The 20,659-nt window shown below is 41.4% G+C and overlaps 1 protein-coding gene across 7 annotated transcripts in view; it reads right to left on the bottom strand.

Annotated features, from left to right (window-relative positions):
- Nucleotides 1-2,467: 2,467 nt before the first annotated feature.
- The window catches only part of KDSR (3-ketodihydrosphingosine reductase), a 41,404-nt gene continuing 23,212 nt past the window's right edge, over nucleotides 2,468-20,659 (bottom strand). Inside the window, exons 7-11 of one of the 7 annotated variants that reach the window (XR_286141.4) lie at nucleotides 19,651-19,734; nucleotides 13,951-14,034; nucleotides 10,023-10,124; nucleotides 6,702-6,964; nucleotides 2,468-4,458 (exon numbers count right to left, since the gene is read on the bottom strand). Coding sequence is in view for 4 of the 7 variants with exons in the window: in XM_005586522.5 (XP_005586579.2) it covers nucleotides 6,845-6,964; nucleotides 10,023-10,124; nucleotides 13,951-14,034; nucleotides 19,651-19,734 (390 nt within the window). In the remaining 3 variants the exon portion in view is untranslated. Of the gene's footprint in view, nucleotides 6,965-10,022; nucleotides 10,125-13,950; nucleotides 14,035-19,650; nucleotides 19,735-20,659 lie in introns of all 7 variants that reach the window. The other 6 variants (XR_006694079.3, XR_012427085.1, XM_005586522.5 and 3 more) reach the window with 6 other exon arrangements.

Below are 20,659 nucleotides of genomic sequence, written 5' to 3'. Positions count from 1 at the left end.
GATCATGCCACTGCACTCTTGCATGGGTGACAGAGCGAGACTCCATCTAAAAAAAAAGAAAGAAAAGAAAAAGAAAAAAAAGGAAAAAGGAACTGCTTAAAAAATAACTTCTCAGCCAGGTGTGGTGGCTCACGCCTGTAATCCCAGCACTTTGGGAGGCCGAGGCGGGCGGATCACAAGGTCAGGAGATCGAGACCATCCTGGCCAACATGGTGAATCCCCGTCTTTACTAAAAATACAAAAGTTAGCTGGGCATGGTGGCAAGTGCCTGTGAATCTCAACTACTGGGGAGGCTAGGTAGGAGAATCACTTGAACCAGGAAGTCAGAGGTTGCAGTGAGCCAAGATCACGCCACTGCACTCCAGCCTCATCACTCCAGTCTCTGCTTCTGCCATGACCTGTGGGGTTCTGTTCTCTCCCATTCTTCTGAGGTCACCAGTCATAATATTGGATTCAGGCCCATCACAGTCACCTCATCTTAACTTGATTGCATCTGTACAGACCTTATTTCCAAATAAGGTCATATTCACAGGTACCGGGGGCTGAATTTAAATCTCTTTTGAGGTGACACAATTCAACCCATCTCAATATGTATCTAATATGACATTTTTAAAACTAATGAGGATTGCTGACTCCAAGGCCTAAAGACTCAGCAATATTAGAACTGAGTTTCAAGGGCTATCATGACCTCTCTAAAGCTAAAATCTGGTTATTTCATATTTCCACTCAAAGTTCTTGAAAACCTAAAAATCTTATATCCACTTTTTGTGGTTTCTGGAATACGCCAAGGGGTCTCATGTCTTTTGCCTTCGCACATCTGCCGGGCTCCCTGAACTGGACCCAACTTTTTCACCTGGCAAATTCATTTCTCTAGTTTTGGCTGAAGAACTTCGTCCTCTGTAAAGCCATCCCTGCTGTTCCTGGGCCGTCTTAACATTCCTTCTGTGCCGCTAGAAGATGTTTAGTACAGGGGCTAGATGCCTAAAAATCAGAATCTAGATTCTCATCCTGGCTTCACCATTGAGTAGCTGTGACCTTGAGCCAAGTATTTAAGCTTTCAGTGCCTGTTCCCTCATTTATAACATGGAAATATAAATAGTGCTACTATTCTTGGGGTTAGCTTGTGATTTCATTGAGTTAGTACATGTAAAGCACTCACAAGTGACTGGCACCTGTTTTCAGTGTTGGTTATAGTATCTTAATGGCCGCTATCCTCAGATCAGTGTAACCTCTGGCATATGTCCTTCTCACTAGATTATAAACTATTTGAGGGCAGGGATCATACTTTTCCTTGGAACCTTTCCAGCTTAGAACAGTGCTTAGCATACAAATCCTTGAAGCCTAAAATTCAGAGGCTCCAAGTCAAAGAAGAAAATGGGGAGTGGTTCCTCTTTATCTAAGAAACTTGTAAGGATATAGCAGAGGCATCCGAGGGATGAAGGAAAGGAGAAGGTGCAGAAACAAGAAATGTAATTGCCATGAGGAAGGAACAAATTGTTGATGTAGAATTGTATCCCCAGCACCTGGTATCAAGCTCATCATTGGTACCCAACAAATATATGATGGATGAGGCAAAATGGAGGTTATAAAATCAGGAGTGTAACAGAAATCAAAACATAATTTTGGGCCGGGCGCGGTGGCTCACGCCTGTAATCCCAGCACTTTGGGAGGCCGAGGCGGGCGGATCACGAGGTCAGGAGTTCAAGACCATCCTGGCCAACATGGTGAAACCCCGTCTCTACTAAAAATACAAAACTTAGCTGCAAGTGGTGGCACATGCCTGTAATCCTAGCTACTCAGGTGGCTGAGGCAGAAGAATTGCTTGAACCAGGGAGTCGGAGGCTGCACTGAGCCGAGATCATGCCACTGCACTCCAGCCTGGTGACAGGGCGGGACTCCATCTCAAACAAACACATAATTTTGTCTTTTAAATATCCAAACAAAAATTACAGATATAATATCACATGCCATTTATGTATATAAATTGCTCAGATGTAAAGAAAGGTTAAACTTGCAGACCACAATGTCCAAGAAATCTCTTCTCAATGTTCTAAAACCTTTCTATTTATGAACTGATAAATATCAAGGCATGTTCTTTTCCAGATCAGTCTTATATAATTTGCTGCCCGTCAGGATCTAGGAGATATTACATGGTTGGAATATCAGGTTTTAGTTTAAAGTATGAGAAATATATTTGTATTGAAAACTATTTAAGAAATTTTGCTAAATTCACATTTCTTAAACTTTTACTCATATATCCCACATTATAGTGACACAAACAGAATATACTTGAAACAAGGGCTCAGAATACTAAGTATTAACTCCACAAGTATTATTACTACCTAAATTATGATAAAAATCAGGCCTGGTGAAATGCTTACGAGGCAAAGTCAGGATCACATTATAGAAAACATTTATGTTTTGCCCAAATGGTCTCTTAAAAAACACAAATTTCTAGAAAAGTAAATTTTCAAATCTGTAAGTCTTGTTCCCCATTTATTTTTTTTGTTGTGATTCAGAAATACAAGGTATGAAAATTAGGTTACAATTCTGCCACAAAAGCTTCTAAAGTAGCAAACACAACTTTTATTGTGTATCAAAATAGCCATGTGCACTTTTATCAATTAAAAAGTCTTCAGAGTTATCACATCAAGCAAGTGTAAAATATAATAGCGACTATCTCCCCTTCAAAATTGCAAATCCACAGTTACTGCACTGAAGTATAATCCAAACAACAAGATTTAGTCCAGAATATGGAAGGTTCTGGTTGGCAGGTACTTTTTAAAGCTGACTTACTAAGAACTAAAAGAAATGAGAAATATACAAAGCATCTTATGTCAAAGAGTATGAATATTTAAAAGTGGCCTCAAGTGAGTAATACATGTTTAAATTAGAACATGATGTAATTAAAAGTTTATATAATTTAGCAAAAAATATATATATAATTGCTTTCTTCTAAAAGATAAAGACATAAAATTCTTTGAACTGAAACAGTATTACCAAAATGTTTTCATCATCTAAATACTAGAAACAATATCTCAAAATTTCACTTGCAGTGATCAGTAATATATGGTTTAACAGATCCAGATAAAGATTTTTTTCTCTTTTTTTTTTTGAGACAGAGTCTCACACTGTCACCCAGGCTGGAGTGCAGTGGCGCAATCTTGGCTCACTGCAACCTCTGCCTCCTGGGTTCAAGTGATTCTCCTGCCTCAGCCTCCTGAGTAGCTGGGACTATAGGCGCCCGCCACCACGTCCAGCTAATTTTTTGTATTTTCAGTAGAGACGGGGTTTCACCGCATTGGCCAGGCTGGTCTTGAACTCCCGACCTCATGATTCACCCGTCTCAGCCTCCCAAAGTGCTGGGATTACAGGCGTGAGCCACTGTGCCCGGCCCAGAGAAAGATTTATAACTAAATATATAGAAAAGAATAATTCCCATGATTTTGTTTTTGTAAAAAGAAAGAAAGATTGTTTTCTATATATTTTTCAATATGAAGTCCTTGAACATATTTGGGGATTTTTTATGGCTGAATGTTAATTTTTAAATTTTTTGATGTACTTACAAATACATTATAATAAAATAATACAACCAAATCAAAAAGCAGCCACTTGAAAACTGAAATTCACAAAATGAGCTGTTCTTGGCTACATACAGAAAACCAGCATTTAAACTGAATTATAATTAAACGTTTCCTGCCATAGGTAATATTTACCCACTTCTGGGTCCAACAGAAGTTGTTGAATCAATGTGATCCTTTAAAAACAAAGTCACTAGTTTCCATAACAATCATACTCACGGTTGTTTTTTGTTTTGTTTTTTTTCTCTTCACCCAGCAGAAAAACAAGTTGTTCAAGCATTGAACCAAAAAATATGAAAAATAGAATTTGCCTTGTAATATTTCTATGTTTTGGATGAAGTCAGCCCACTACGTGCGGCTGCTTAAATGCTTACAACACCTTATCCAAAACCCTTTGCGCTGGATGTGTTTTAGAATTCATAACCTTTGGGGTTTTAAAAAGGCAACATGGGCATATTTTGAATATTACAAAACACCTCCACAGCATCTAGGGGAATACCTAGAATCAAATCCATGGATATTTCTTCAGGGAAAATTAACAGTCACAATGGAGTAGCATTAAAAAAAAGTACAATACTCTCACATCAGGTCAAGTCAGATTTTGCTGCCAAATGAATTACGGTATCAAATTCAGAAAAACACAAACCAACTTAGATTTCAAAGTTTTTTGGTAAGGGACTGTAGCCCTTTAACATCTCTGACAAGGAAATTTCTTCTCTGACATGATGGTCTCTACAAATCTGCTCTCATATTTCAATGGAAATTGGGATAGGGACAATTGTCTTCTACCCCAAAACAGGGGCTCTTAACAGGCTCTCTTAAATTTATTTGGGTAGATTACCATCTCACTGGAAGCGACAGGTTCTATGAAGATAATCTGAAAAAAATACATTGAAATAATTAATGTTATTAAATCAGACACCTTCTTGGACTAGATTCTAATATAGATCAGCAGTAGAAGGTGCCAACGTTCGAGGAACATTTATGAGAAAAGAGTAAAACTGAGAGACATCCAGACATTAATGCAATTGTTTTCTGCAAATTATAAAAAGCTACGATTCCATTTGAGCAGCTGCACAATGCAACTCAATATAATCTGCAAACTTCGGCTCTGTAAGACTGAAAGATTTATGAAACCATTTTGGCATCAACCTATCCTTATAAGCTGCAATGAAATCATTCCAAGCAATTAATACATTAAATAATAATTTCTTCTGTATCTATCAGTGTTTAAAATATGCTATTCTCAGATCTTAATAAAAAGATACCATGGATTAAAGCCATCAAACATCTTATTTTTTAAAAAGTTAAGTCATTTAAAGTCAAGAGCTTCAAAAACTCAAGAGCAAAAAAAAAAAAAAAAAGGTTTGCAATAATTTTTAGGTCTTCAATTTTTGTATAGAGTTTTTATGTTTTTTAAGTTTTATTTTACAATTTAAGAAAGTTTCCTCTTCAAAAACAGAGGTCTTTTTTCACCGAAGTGATCTGTAATGTGCTACCATATATGCAAGGAAGATGGGTTACAAGATCAAGGTGAAGGGAGCTCTCCTCAAGTCAGAGGAGTGTGAACAACCAGCAGGATGCAACGGGGAATGTTGGCTAAAACTCATCAGAGACACTTGCTGTCAAAATCCACTAATGAACACAGATCCTATAACCTGGAAACAACATTCAGGGGCCAAGAGGGTTTCCAGGGCTACAGAGTTACGAGCCATGAGTGGGCTTCCTTAGCACGTGGTATGAAGATAATGTCTGCGGGCTCAGTGGGAGAGTCACATAAAGAACAGGTGATCATTTTATTTCAAAAGCGACTCTCTTCAAAATCAGCCTTGTCTTTTTTTCTTCATGAGTAAATTTTAAACCATCATCAGCCTTTCCTAAAAGCTACATATATGCTCCGAGAAAAATGTCACACTTTTTAATTTTTTCATTTGTTTTAATTAATTCATGAATTAAGTTAAAAAGTCAAGTCAAAAATTTTAGCTGGTCTTTTTTTCCCTTTTTTTTTTTTTTTTTTTTACAAAAATATTACAGCAGTATAAGCAAAATTGGAAAGGAAGAGATGGGAAGAACAAGTAGATGCTAAAATGGAATAGGTGAACTTCAGGTCATCATGGTTATTGAAGGAACTGTAAATTCTTAAGCTTCTAGATTTTACTGCTCTTCAGAAAACATTTAAGGAGGCTGCCTTCCCCCATGAATGAGAAATGAAACGTTCCCTAAGCATTTGAGTCTAAAGAAGACAAGAAAGCATTGCTTTTCCTACTGGAAAATATCTCTTTAGCTCCCATTGCACTGCCCTCTCCCGTCCCCCTCATAGCTTCCTGGGATCAGAGAGAGAGAGAAGCCATGCGTTTCCACCAGCAGCAGAGTGAGTCCTGAGCACAACACAGGGCTGTCAGTGACACTCAGACTCACTGGCAATGGGTCCAAGTCATCTTGAATAAAATACACCAAGGAAGGAAGGAAGGAAGGAAGGAAGGAAGGAAGGAAAGGAAGGAAGGAAGGAAGGAAGGAAGGAAGGAAGGAAGGAAGGAAGGAAGGGAGGGAGGGAGGGAGGGAGGGAGGGAGGGAGGGAGGGAGGAAGGGAGGGAGGGAGGGAGGGCGGAAGGAAGGAAGGAAGGAAGGAAGGAAAGAGAGAGAGAGAGAAGGAAGGAAGGAAGGAAGGAAAGAGAGAGAGAGGGAAGGAAGGAAGGAAGGAAGGAAGGAAGGAAGGAAGGAAGGAAGGAAGGAAGGAAGGAAGGAAGGAAGGAAGGGGGAGGGAGGGAGGGAGGGGGGAGGGAGGGAGAGAGGGAGGGAGGGAGGGAAGGAAGGAAGGAAGGAAGGAAGGAAGGAAACCCAGAATTGTTTTTTATGGAAGGTTTAAACAAAGTCTTCAAGATTTCTTTATGTGCCATAAAGTACATTTCTGGACTTAATCTCTAGAGGGGCAAAAAAGAATAAATAGAAAACAATTTAATGATCATTCTGGAATCCTGTTCTTTACCTTGTTCACATGGTATTAATTCTCATACCTTCACTTCTCTACCTCAAAGCCTAGAAAATCAAATGGTCTCCTATTCCATATTTGCATAGTATTAATAATATTGTCAGGAGGTGAACTTCTAGCCCCTTGCTTACAGCCACATTTCTGAAGAGCACTGGTCCAATCTGACACATTTGAAAACAATATATAAGTGTCTATAGGCCAAAAATTGGGTCCCATTTAGCAGCAAGCTGTTCAAATTATTTGGAAACAGTCTTCTTCCAAAGGGTGAGAAGAATTAGGCAGTTTTGTCTGCAATTTCAGATTTTTCTCTCTGCATCATGCAGCGACGAACTATGCTGTCAAAACTTCCAAGGTAAAACAAAGCAATAGTGCGGAACAGGCCCATGGTGACCACCTGCAAGATAAAGAGAGAGCTTTTAGTGCATCCAACGGTACAAGACTATTTCAAGGTACCTAGGTCTCTAATAAATAGTTTCTAAGACACATCTTCTAGTCTGCTCTAAGGATGAATATAATGAAAACTCTGTAAATGTCAGTAAGCTGTGAGAACAGAATGTGTGTGCTCTGCACTGCTGGACAGCCCAGATACATAATGAAATATTTGTTCAATTAATAAATTCAAACCACAAGCAGAACAAAATAGGTATTGCTCGCAGTCTTAGGGTTATAATAGCTTAAAAAGATCCACTCCAGCATCTCAAATAGCCAAACTACAATCAAGGCTTTTTTGGTTTGAGATTTATGTTCTGAGCGTGAAAGCAAGACCCTATACTAGATGCTGAGAACACTGTGGTGAGAGACACAGTCCTTGCCCTCAGTGAGCTTATTTTCAGGCTGGAAAAACAAGTAAAATTGAAACTACTGCCTCGGGGTTGAAAGCCGTGATTACTGATACCCTGTTGCTCAGGATGGAGTGCAGCGGCATGAACACGGCTCACTATAGCTTTGACCTCCCGAACTCAAGGGATCCTTCTGCCTCATCCTCCCAAGCAGCTGGGACCATAGGCATGAGCCCCCGTGCATAAGAGAATAGAAAAGTCACTGTTTTTTTCCCTACACCCTCAGAGCACTGAACCCAGTTCTTGGATCTTCTGGAAGAAACAATGTTTAAGGTGAGACCTGAAGGAAGATTAGAAGTTGGCAGGACATAGAGAAGATTCCAGAAAGAAGAGGACGGGTAAAGAAAGAAAAAAACAGAGCCTGGAAAGGTAAGTGGGGTAGGAGATCAGGTGGCTTATGGTATGCGATGGAAATGTTTTTAATTTTTAAATTCTTTTTAGAGACAGGGTCTTGCTCTGTCACCCAGGCTGGAGTGCGGGAATATGATCATAGCTCACTGTAGCTTCAGACTTCCAGACTCAAGCGGAAGCCCCCAGTCGCTAGGAATACAGGTACACACCACCACACCGGGCTTTCTTATTCTTTTACATTTTTATGTAGAGACAGGGTCTCACTATGTTGCCCAGGCTGGTCTCAAACTCCTGAGCTCAAGCAATCCTCCCAACTCGGCCTCCCAAAGTGCTGAGATTATAATCATGAGCCACCATACCCAGGTGCAATGGAATTTTTAAAGCTTTATCCTGATGGTATCAAGGAGCCACTGAATGTTTTCATGCAATGTATAGTTGCAGTTCAGAAACAACTGGTGTGGAAAATGGGAGGGTGCACTCAAACGCATCCAGGGGGCCTGGGCAGGGGGTTGCAGACCATAGTGGTTGCAGGGACTGTGCTCCTCCTTCAGGAGCAGCTGCCACCTGTGCTTGCTGATGACTGCCAGGTGAGAATGCAGACTCTGTGCCGCTAAACCTTCCGATTTTCCAAGAAAAGTCTGAAATCTGGACCTTTTATATGAAACCTAATTTAAAAACTATTTTCAAATCTGAAACACACACACTCATACCAGATGGACCAAACAAAACTGCTTTACAGGCCCATGGGAATCATTTACAACCTCTGGCTCAAAAAGTGTATAAGTCAGGCAGGAGGCCTGCTGTGGCAACCCAGGCCTGGGCTCCAGAAGCACTGCCAGAACTGCAGAGAATGGAAGCATCTGAAGAACAGAGTGACAAGGGTGACAATGATCTCTGATGTGAGGGACAGAAGCAGGGGAGTCCGGGACAACACCCCAGGTGTGAGCCACCATGCCAGCCCAAAAATTAAAAAATAAAAGAATTCATGCATTCGTTCAGCTCAGGTATTCTGGAGTTCCTACTAAGCGCCAGGCACTGGCTGTTAGGCGTACAATGGCAAACAAGAGGCGTGGGCCCCGTCCTCAAAGAGCTTACATCTAACAGTGTCAACCTCTAAGAGAATGGCAAGACAGTAGGTATATTACAGAGTGAAAAGAAAAGAGGGCTTTGGAAAGACCCTGAGGAAAACCAACAACTAAGTCATTTATATAAGTCTGAATGTAGTCAACTGCACAGAACTTAGTACTTGTTAACAACTATCCCATGGCTTTGTCTTTCCAGAACATTCCCTCTATTGTAATCCTTACTACATTACACTACACTACTATCATCTTTTATTTTTTATTTATTTATTTTTTTTTTGAGACAGAGTTTTGCCCGTGTAGCCCAGGCTAGAGTGCGGTGGAGTGACCTCGGCTCACTGCAACCTCCACCTCCCGGGTTCAAGTAATTCTCCTACCTCAACCTCCCGAGTAGCTGGGATTACAGGCGCCCACCACCATGCCCAGCTAATTTTCATATTTTTAGTAGAAACAGAGTTTCACCATGTTGGCCAGGCTGGTCTCGAACTCCTGACCTCAAGAGATCCACCCAGCTCAGCCTCCCAAAGTGCTGGGATTACAGGCGTGAGCCACCGCGCCCGGACTACTATCACCTTTATGGTCAGTGCATTCCACTTGACTGCAAGCCCTTGAAGCTGGAGAGGTCGCCTTCCATCTGATTCCCCATGAGCAAGTACAGTACCTAGCACACCAATGAAACACTAACTGTGTATCTTGGACAAAATAATAAATTCCATAAGCGTAGCAATTGTGTTTAATCCATGATTTGTATCTCACTAAATTTAGCTGTGTGTGACCTGATTCACCTAGAAAAGGTTTTCTAGTCTAATATCTCGGGACTTTTTAAGCAAGGCCACCCTTTACTCTAGGAGTATTCCATTTTTCAAAACACATTGGAGCACTGGTTCTTAGGTGAAAATCCAGGTTAACACCTCAACACAGAGACAGACGGTGTTTTATTTCTCTATCTGCAAAGCCCAGCACTGACGACTTCTTGCCAGTCTAAATTCCTGAAGTTATATCTTTAACCTATTTACTCATTCCCGGGGGAGGAAGAGGGAAAGTTGATAGCTCAATAAAAATACATTCTCTAAATAAAGTTACTCCATTTTCCCTTAATCTCTTCTCATCAAGGTTTGATGAAAGGCAGTTTTTCTCTTGTCCATCGGCCTATCTGACTGCTAGCCTAGGCAGAGCTTACCTGCTGGAGCCCCTCAGTAATAGAAGTTACTGGAGCCATCCCACAGGTCAGGGCCGAGAGCATGTACCCATCTGAGCCGAGGGAACTGTTGAAATTTCCTTGCTAAAAGAGAAGGAAAAGACGAGAAACAGGGAATCCTAGTAATATAGACAGAAATCAATCCGACGCATCAGAAACAGTGGAGTGTGCTCGTTCACTTTAAGTGAGATAAAACGGTCACAAAGCATTGAGCAGCACTAAGAAATGGACGCAGGGCCTTGGCAGATGGGCAGTTCGCAACAAGTGAGTCCACGGACCCCTGCGGGCCCCGGAGAACAAATGATTGTCCTAATAACACTAAGACATTCATTCTCTTTTCCACAGTGTGATGTATGGGAAATACAGTTTTGCCTCTGCCAAACTGCAGACACGGGCTAAAACCACGGTGTTCTGGCCAAACTGTACTAGGAGTCACTGTCATTGGTACTACCACACACACTCACAGTAATAAAGAATACACAAAGAAAATACAAGTTCTAAAATTCTTTTAAAAATCAAAAAGTGTCAGTTTTGCTTTAAAGTCCTCTTGATAAAGCAGCAAAATTCATCATTTTGTTAAATGGCAACCCTCGAGGACATGTCTTCTTAATACTCTGTGTGACAAATGAGAGCACGCCCAGTGCGCTCCCGCGGCACTGCATTCCAGTCGGGGACAACTGCCTGGAACAAAAGCCCTTATGCAGCTGCTTACGTCGAGGGCTAAACTGCCACTTCTTTTATGGGGCGTCATTTTTATTTTTTATTTATTTATTTTTGACAGAATCTCACTCTGTGGCCCAGGCTGGAGTGCAGTGGTGTGATCTCTGCTCACTACAACCTCTGCCTCCCAGGTTCAAGCGATTCCCCTGCCTCAGCCTCCCAAGTAGCTGGGATTACAGGCATGTGCCGCCACACCCGGATATATTTTTGTATTTTTAGTAGAGATGGGGTTTCACCATGTTGGCCAGGCTGGTCTCAAACCCCTGAGCTCAAGCGATCCACCTGCCTCGGCCGGCAAAAGTGCTGGGATTACAGGCATCAGCCACCGTGCCTGGCTGGAGAGCATAATTTTTATATGAAAGACCATTGACAGGAAATCCATGGTTGTTCAGACTTAGGTATGCGGCAGATGTGCAGAAAACGACAAAAGCAAGCATGTCACTTCAGGAAAAACAACTGGCCACATGTGTCATCAATGTTAAAATCTGAGCCTTCAAGAAAAAATTAAGATTTGGAAAAACTAGTATCCACCATCATGAGACTGTAAGCTGCATACTTTTATGATAAGATCAGCAGTAATATTGATGAAAGCAATTTTTCTGATCACTCAGTCAACCCATATTTTCCAAATGACTAATGCATAGTGTTACGAAATCATGAATGGTTAAAAGATCCATTCAAAGTACAAGACGGACCAATGGAATTTAATGTAACAGAGTACAAAACGTTCATTGATGTAGTTTCCAATTCTATACTGCAACTAACCTTTTAAGAAACTACCATTTGTTGAGTTTGAGTTTGATATAAAAAAAGAATGTCCATAATTATCTGAAAAGCCTAGTAAAATAGTCTTCCCTTTCCCAACTCCGTATCTGTCTAAGGCCAGATTTTCTTCATATCCTTCCATCAAAACAACATTATTACAACAGATGGAATGCAGAAGCAGCTATTTGAATCCAGCTGTTAATGCAGACCTTAAAGCAACTGGTGAAAATGTGAACCAATGCCACTGTCCTCACTGAACTTTTGTTTTGAAAATTTTTTGTAAATTTTGTTTAAAAAAAGTCACATTATAAAGCAATGGGCATATATATATATGTATCTTTTATATTTTTAAAATATGTATGTATATGTATGTTTTTAAAAATATATATGTGTATATATATTTTTTATATATATATATATTTTTTTTTTTTTTTGAGATGGAGTTTTGCTCTTGTTGCCCAGGCTGGAGCACAATGGCTTGATCTCAGCTCACTGCAACCTCTGCCTCCCAGATTCAAGCAATTCTCCTGTCTCAGCCTCCCAAATAGCTGGGATTACAGGCGCATGTCACCATGCCTGGCTCATTTTTGTATGTTTAGTAGGAATGGGGTTTCATCATATTGGTCAGGCTGGTCTTGAACTCCTGACCTCAGGTGATCCACCCGCCTTGGCCTCCCAAAGTGCTGGGATTACAGGCATGAGTCACCGCGCCCAGCACGGTGAATGAATTAATGAATTAATATGAATGAATTAATAAATATTATAAACAGCTTCCATTTCAAATATGGCAAATATCAATAAATATAGCCATGTAAATAAACGAAAGTTCTCTGGGGTTGTTGACAATTTGTAAGAATATAAAGTGGTGAAGAGAAGTTTGAAAACTACTAAACTAAATTAATACTGCCAAAATACTAAGAGCTATTTAGCATCATTAAAAACACGGAATGGGCCAGGCACGGGGCTCACGCCTGTAATCCCAGCACTTTGGCCAAGAGGCTGAGGCATGTGGATCACCTGAAATCAGGAGTTTGAGACCAGCCTGGCCAACATGGTGAAGCCCCATTTCTACTACAAATACAAAAAATTAGCCAGGTGTGGTTGTGGGACCCTGTAATCCCAGCTACTCAGAAGGCTGAGGCAGGAGAATCGCTTAAACCCAGGAGGCAGAGGTTGCAGCCAGCCGAGATCATGCCACTGCACTCCAGCCTAGGCAACAAGAGCGAAACTCCGTCTCAAAACAAACAAACAAAACAATAACAACAAATACCGAATGCATTTGCTTTGACCTGAGATAAGCAGGAAAAATAAAGTCCCACTTGTGCCATCTTCCTGGGCCTTTTAAGGTACTCAGGGCAAAGTTGTTCACACGCGTATATATTTCAGCAGAATTCACTATGTCTTATTCTGCTCAGTTCAGTCTAATGTGACAGCACTTATGCTGCTTCAAGGCTGTCCACCATTGGCTGACACCTCTCATTCCAATGGTCCTAAAGATTTTCCAAATTCAGTGTGGGTCTGTGGTTTACAGACATCCCTCATAAATGTGTATTTTTCCGCATTAACAGACATGTTGTCAAAAAGCATGAGGCACATATGTTGTTCTTCTACAACACAGCACATCGTTTCTTAAAATACTATTTTTGATTCTGAATAAAAAAGCACATCAACAGGGAAGACAGGAGGACAGGCCCACGGGGCTAGTGGCACTTTCTCGTTAGCTAACTTTTGGGAAAATGATACTGGGAAACAGGAATGGGAGAGAAGGCAGCCAGGTGTATACAGGGCATAGTATAAACTGTGGCCGGGCATGGTGGCTCACGCCTGTAATCCCAGCACTTTGGGAGGCTGAGGTGGGCAGATCACGAGGTCAGGAGATCGAGACCACGGTGAAACCCCGTCTCTACTAAAAATACAAAAATTTAGCCGGGTGCGGTGGCGGGTGCCTGTAGTCCCAGCTACTTGGGAGGCTGAGGCAGGAGAATGGCGTGAACCCGGGTGGTGGAGCTTGCAGTGAGCCGAGATCGCGCCACTACACTCCAGCCTAGAGTGACAGAGTGAGACACCATCTCAAAAAAAAAAAAAAAAAAAAAAAAAGGACACAGTATATATTGTTTACACTGCCTAGGAAAGTCTCATTTTCTTTTTAAAGAACTGGTGTTTCCAGGTTTCCAGACATCCTTCTAGTAAACCTGTTCCTAAGGTTAAGGTATACAATCAGTTTTCAGGAGCCTACTAACTACTAATATGGAGTCAATAAAGCGTCTAAAAGAAGAAAAGTCGAGTCCAATATTAGATATGATGAATCTAACAGACTAAAAAATTCTAATAATTGATGTTTTGAAGTTAAATCCTAGGACAAATATCTTTTCAGGAATATAGTACTGCAAATACAAATAGTACAGAAAACAAGGATTTTACTCACTATGGCATCTTTAACGATTTGTTTGGCCACCTGTTCGGGTTTGCACACAGATGTGGTCTCTGAAATAAGTCGAGTCTCCAAAGGCTAAAAGTGGGAAAAAAAATGTACATAACAATATCATGATTACCCATTACATTCTAAATAAATTATTCTTACAGCCTCCTGATTTACAAATAATTCCAATTTTCTACCTTTGGGCAGATTCCTGTTTTTAGAATAAGGCCCATCTGGATTCTAAATCAGTGTCTACCTAGTTACTATGTAAAATTCTACCCAGTAGCTGAAGCAAGACAAGGAGGCCTTTGCCATTCTCTGAGGACATATGAAATCTTGGGTCCAGTGAGGATCGTCAAAGCTATAGTTGAGAACACACCACCGAATACAAGTTCAGAAAGACCCTCTCTTTGACACCTCAGTGCCGACCAGACACCTGAGTGACGGTGCTTCTGCAGAGGCTAGACCTGTGTCCAGAGCAAGCCTGCTCTCAAGGCCAGCAACTCTATTCTGGCCATACTCCCAGGCCAGCAGAGGGCTGATCCCTGGGGATGAACCTGGCGCCCAAGGCAGGCACAGTCGCAACCCAGCCCCTGTTCGACAACTGCAGATGCTTCTTAAAGGATCTGCAGAGGAGGCAAACGCACAGGACACTGAAAGAGAAGGAGCCACTTAGGAGACAACCCTGAGTGGTCCCTAGATGGGCTGCATGCTAGTTACCAGGCTGGAGCTGCAGACCCCAAATCTTGGACTTTTCTTCCTCAAAAGGTCCATCTCAACTCTCACCTAGCTCAAAAAGCCTTCCCTAAATACCGAACTGGCAGTAATCTCTCTTTCTTCTGTGAACATTTCTGCTTTAATACACATTATAGCTACTTGCGAATTTGCATTTTACCTCTTAAGTTTCTTGTGGGCAGGGCCTTTTTTATAAGAAATCATTTATCTTTGGCTTTTCTTTGTGATGCCTTGCATATATGTGGTCAAAAATTAGTTCAATTAGTTCCATTAGTTTCAATTAGCAGTGTCAAAATAGTTTCAATTAGAAGCGTCAAATAATTTCAATTAGAAGTGTCAAACGAAAGCCTTAAACTGCATGAGACTGTAAACTTTACCATATAAGCTTGAAGGAATTAAAGAAAATAAAAACCAGATTATATTTTCTTAAAACAGGAAGTAAAGTATTTCATAAATATCAAGTATTTCTTGTGAACCTGAATTAAGAGAAAAGTTGTTTTGAAGGTGCCACTATTCATTCTTCCAGACCCCCAGGCTGGCATAACCACACTAAATACACAAAAGATTCTAAAGTACTATGGCGCCCCCTAAAGGGCCTACACGTCAATGTAGAATTGTATTTACCCAAACAAGTCTGCCCAAAATTTTACTGAACGGGGGAAAAAAACCCAACTTCATCAACATCAGAATCAAAGCTTAACAGGGAAATCACCACCCTTTGTCAGCTTTGGCTTCAAACTAAAAGACTGCATACCAAAGGTTGCAAAGCTTATTCTAAGACAGGACATTTGGCTTAAATTTACTTCTTTGAAATAGCAGTAATTTTTAAAAAGGCAAAGCCAAAGAGAAAAGAATAGGAGGAAAAAAAACCTTCTAAATCACAAACATCTTTTTACAAATATACAGTCTAGGGAGTTTAAGTGCCAATTTTTATGCTGCAGAGTTTCACATTTACAAAGTATTGGTATAAAAGAGAAGAAAAAAATATAAAACTAAAATCAACCACAGTTCAAGGTGGTAAGTTCTGATTAATTCCTTTCTTCCCACTTCACCTATTCATTTGCTCAAAAAAGCAACTACTATGTGTCAAGGAAAAGGGAATATTCCATTGAGAACGTGTGAAGTTTATATTCAGCTCAGAACGACTGGCAGTCATTTTATATAAAAGATATGTCTGTTATAAGTGCTATGAGAAGTTTCTGATGTGATAAGTGCAATGGAGACTCAAATCATCAGACCCCAAATCATCTCTTCTACAATGGCAGAAGATGAGCAGTTTACTAAACAGACTCTTAATTCTGGAACACCAGTCACCACTAAGAGTAGTTATAAGGCACCTTGCAGAAACAGAAAAATTAAGCAAAAGTTGGCACTTAGGTGGTAAGCTCCCCAGCCCTCTTGCCCTGCTTGGCTCCCACAACACAGACAGCAAGTCTTACTCTCCCAAAGGCAGGAGATGACATGATTCCTCACTAGGGAAATTGATCAAACCATGAGAAAAGTGAGCAGATGCTGGCATATGAAAGTCTTCTAATGAAGTGGCTGCATCCTCTCCTGATCATCCCATAGTAAACAACTGAGAAGCTAGAGATTTACAATTGGCATTTTAGTGCCTCACTCTTAAATATGGACAATCAAGGATCACGAGACATTTGAGGAAGCCTAAAAAAACAACAACAGAGAAAAGGAAAGTAGGAGGAAATAAATATTACGAGATGTAGAAGAAATTTTCAAACAAAACAACAGCAACAAAAAAACAAAGCTAAACATCCAGAGTGAACATCCTTAGACACAAGAGAAAATATGAAATCCATGAAATAAGAAGCTTTTTTAAAAAACTGTTTTAAATATTCAGAGAAAAGAGATCTAAAGTAATTTTTATGTAAGCCAGCAGAAATAAAAATTTCAACAAAAAGGTTTAAGGATAAAGCCAATTTAAAAACTAGAAAGGAGAACAAAAGGCCAAAGAGATTTTTTTTAAAAATGAGAGAAAATAGAAGGAAATTAGAGGATCGGTCCAGAAAGTTCAAAAATCTGAATAATAAATGCTCCAGAAAGATGAACACTTGAAATACTTTGGGAAGAAAGAAGTGATAAAAGGAGTAATACAATAAAATGTCCCAGAACAAAAGTTGACAAAATAAAAGGGCTCCTTTTCGTGTCTAGCACATGAAGTGAGAAGACTCCATGCCAAAATCCATTAAGTAAGGATAAAAAGGGATACAAGGTTTCCAAAAATAAATGGAAAAACAGGTTCTATACAAAAGATTGGGAATCAAAATGGTATCGCATTCCACAGAAATTCTGGAAGCTAGAAATCAATAAATGCCCACAGAAATCTGAGGAAACATTATTTCCAAACTAGAAATCTGTACTTAATAAAACAATACATCGAGAATAAAAAAAAAATGGCCAGGCACGGTGGTCATGCCTGTAATCCCAGCACTTTGGGAGGCCAGGGTGGACCAGGAGTTGGAAACCGGCCTGGCCAACATGGTGAAACCCCGTGTCGACTAAAAAAAAAAAGACAAAAAATCAGCCGGGAATGGTGGCACGCACCTGTAACCCCAGCTACTCAGGAGGCTGAGGCACGGGAATCTCTTGAACCCAGGAGGCAGAGGTTGCAGCGAGCCAACATCGCACCATTGCACTCCAGCCTGGGTGACAGAGCAAGAGTCCATCTCAAAAAAAAAAAAAAAGATTAAAATTAAAATAAAGGCATTTTCAGACATGTCGTTTCTAAAACAATATTACCTCTGATGTGCCCTTTCTCAGAAAACTGGTGGAAAATATTATAGCTCTGCCAAAATGAGCAGATAAACCAAAAAAGTGAGAGTCATGGGCTCCGTCAAAGGGAGAGGAGAAGGGAACGTGCAGTGTGAGGTGAAGACAAGTCCTGACACCACCGCTGGGTGGCAGATCTAGAACAGACCAGGAATGGGGACGACCCCAGGAGAAATGTCTGAGGAAGAAAGAATGAAACAGAATGTCCAATGTGCTCACATGGATCAAAAGGAGAATCTCAGTTCTGTCTGAATCTGGGACTGAATTAGTTACAGATAATTACAAAGCTAAGTAAATGAAAAGGCAAGAAAGGAAATGTCACTATAGAATGGTCCAAGTGTGCATAATACTTGCAGTCATATTAATATAAACACTAAACCTGATTTAACTAAAGAGATGGGAGGAGTACACAGGGAATGGGGAACAGCTATGAATCTTAATGTTTTTGTTTTGAAACAGGGTCTTACTCTGTTGCCCAGGCTGGAGTGCAGTGGCGCAATCTTGGCTCACTGTAGCCTCAACGTCCTGGGCTCAAACTATCTGATATGGTTTGGATCTGTGTCCCCACGCAAATCTCACGTCCAACTGCAATCCCTAATGTCGGAGGAGGGACCTGGTGGGAGGTCACTGGATCATGAAGGTGGATTTCCCTCTTGCTGTTCTCATGATACTGAGTGAGCTCTCATGAGATCTGGTTGTTTAAAAGTGCGCGGCACCTCCCGTCTCTCGCCTCCCCCTGCTCCGACCACGTAAGACGTGCCTGCTTTCCCTTTACCTTTGGCCAAGATTGTAAGTTTCCCGAGGCCTCCCCAGCAGCAGCAGCCTGTACAGCCTGTGGAACTGTGAGCAAACTAAACCTCTTCTATGTGTCAATTACCCAGTCTCAGGTATTTATTTATAGTAATGCAAGAACAGACTAATACACTATCCTTCCACCTTAGCCTCCCGAGTAGGTGGAACTATTCTAATTTTGCTTATTTTTTTGTAGGGATAGGGTCTCGCTATGTTGCCCAGGCTGGTCTTGAACTCCTGGGCTCAATCAATCCTCCTGCCATGGCCTCCCAAAGTACTGGGATTACTGGTGTGAGCCACCATGGCTGGCCTTAAATTTTTACTTTTTTATTTTTAATTTTTTTTTTTTAAGATATTGGTTCTCTCTCTGTCACCCAGGTCAAAATGCAGTAGTAAAATCCTGGCTCACTGCAGCCTCAACCTCCCTGGCTCAAATGCTCCTCCCACTTTAGCCTCCTGAGTAGCTGGGACTACAAGCATGTGCCCCCATGCCAAGCTAATTTTTTAATTTTTTGTAGAGCCAGGGTTTCGTTATGTTGCCCAGGCTGGTCTTGAACTCGTGGTCTCAAGTGATCCTCTTGCCTTGGCCTCCCAAAGTGCTGGGATTACAGGCGTGAGCCACACTGTGCCTGGCCTGGTCTTAAATTTTATCTTACACAGTAGAAAGTCAATAAATAATTTCTAAATCTTTAAAAAAAAAAAAAAAAAAAAAAAAAGGCAGTATAAACATGTTAGTTAAAATAAATGGCTACCTCTAGGCAGTAGGAATTGGGAATGGGAGAGATGAGGCAAAGGACTGATATTGGACTCTAAAACTGTGTGACATAGTTCTTTGATGAAAATGTGCTAGACATGGCTGGGTGCAATGGCTATCATCTCAGCACCTTGGAGGCTGAGGAGAGAGAATCACTTGAGGCCAGGAGTTTGAGACCAGCCTGGGCGACATCGTGAGACCCCATCTCTACAAAAAAATTAAACATTAGCCAGGTTTGGTGGCACACGCTTGTAGGCCCAGCTACTCAGGTGGCTGAGGCAGGAGGATTACTTGAGCCTGAGAGTTTGAGTATACAGTTAGCCATGACTGTACCACTGCACTCCAGCCTGGACGGCAGAGTGAGGCCCTGTCGCTATAGAGAAAACATCTGGTGGAAATTTAAATTAAACTTTAAGAAAAGGAAGTGAAGGAAAAGAGGAAGGAAAGAAGGAATATATGCCTGGAGAATCTCAAGGTCATCAGAAACCAGCTAGGCACTCTACCCAATAAACACTGTTGACTGGTGAAAACCCCAATAAACACTGTTGACTGGTGAAAACGAGTATGAGCTGAAGAGCAGAAAGAAAATGAAGAAAGCAGCAAACATTAGAGGTTCAAACTGGGACATGTAGGATACTGACCTTTGTTCTGTTTTCTTCGGCAAAGCCAGGTGTATCTGTGTCTGGTGGGTAAGCAACTGTGATGTAGACATTATATGGCTTCACCTGCATTTCAAAACAACACATGTACCTTCAGTAACCAAGACACACCGAGGTCCTACACTGCCAACCTGCACTGGCTGCCCTGATTCCCAAAAAGCGGTGAGAACAATGGGGTGATTCTGTACGCAGGGAACTACACCAACTGCATTGAGAAATCCCTCTCCGTGAAGATGATTCCAGAATGAAGGCAAAAAGCTCACCCTAACCTAGACCCGAGAAAACAGCTGGCCCTAAAGTATGGCAAGTCACCTCCTTTGCAGTGTCTTCCGCTCCTGCTGCCCAGGCAGAGGCCCTGAGAGACATCCAATGAGGAGGGCGGTGTTTTAAAAACAGTCCAGCTCTCACACGCACTGTACAACATCCAAGCCCTTTATCAAGGCAAATGGGACCGGTCTGCCCCCTCTTTCTTCACCAGATTGCACATCTGTTTTCCATTCAGACTGCTTCTGACACTCTTGTGTTAATTTCATCCACAAAATACACTGGGGTCATTAAAATCTGCTGCCCTAGCCCCTTCTTGTGCCCCACCCCAAAGCCAGTCCAGAACTGTCCCTGAGAAGTCTGCTTATTCCAGAGCTCCCTGTACAATTGGCCTCTGTCCATTAGGAGGTCAAGAGTCACCTCCTCCACTGAACCAACGAGAACCACTGGGTAGAACCTCCAAGACAGACCAGCCAAGTACCTCCCCTGTGGACAACCTCAACCTGCATTCACATAGGGAAAGCCCTCCGCCTTATCTGAAACTCTGTGTGGCCCCTCTCAATCTGACACTTGGAGTAGGTTGTTACACTTGTGTGCCTCACCACCTCGCCAGCACACTTTGCGCTTCACACCCCCACTCACACACATAACCCCAACAATTCCAGCAGATTCTTCTGCTGTTGGCCGGGACACACCCTCCCACAGATTGCTCAGCCACAGCCCTGCT

Source organism: Macaca fascicularis, chromosome 18, assembly GCF_037993035.2.
Source record: "Macaca fascicularis isolate 582-1 chromosome 18, T2T-MFA8v1.1".
Taxonomy (NCBI): Eukaryota; Metazoa; Chordata; class Mammalia; order Primates; family Cercopithecidae; genus Macaca; species Macaca fascicularis.
This window is presented reverse-complemented; position numbering and strand designations above follow the sequence as displayed.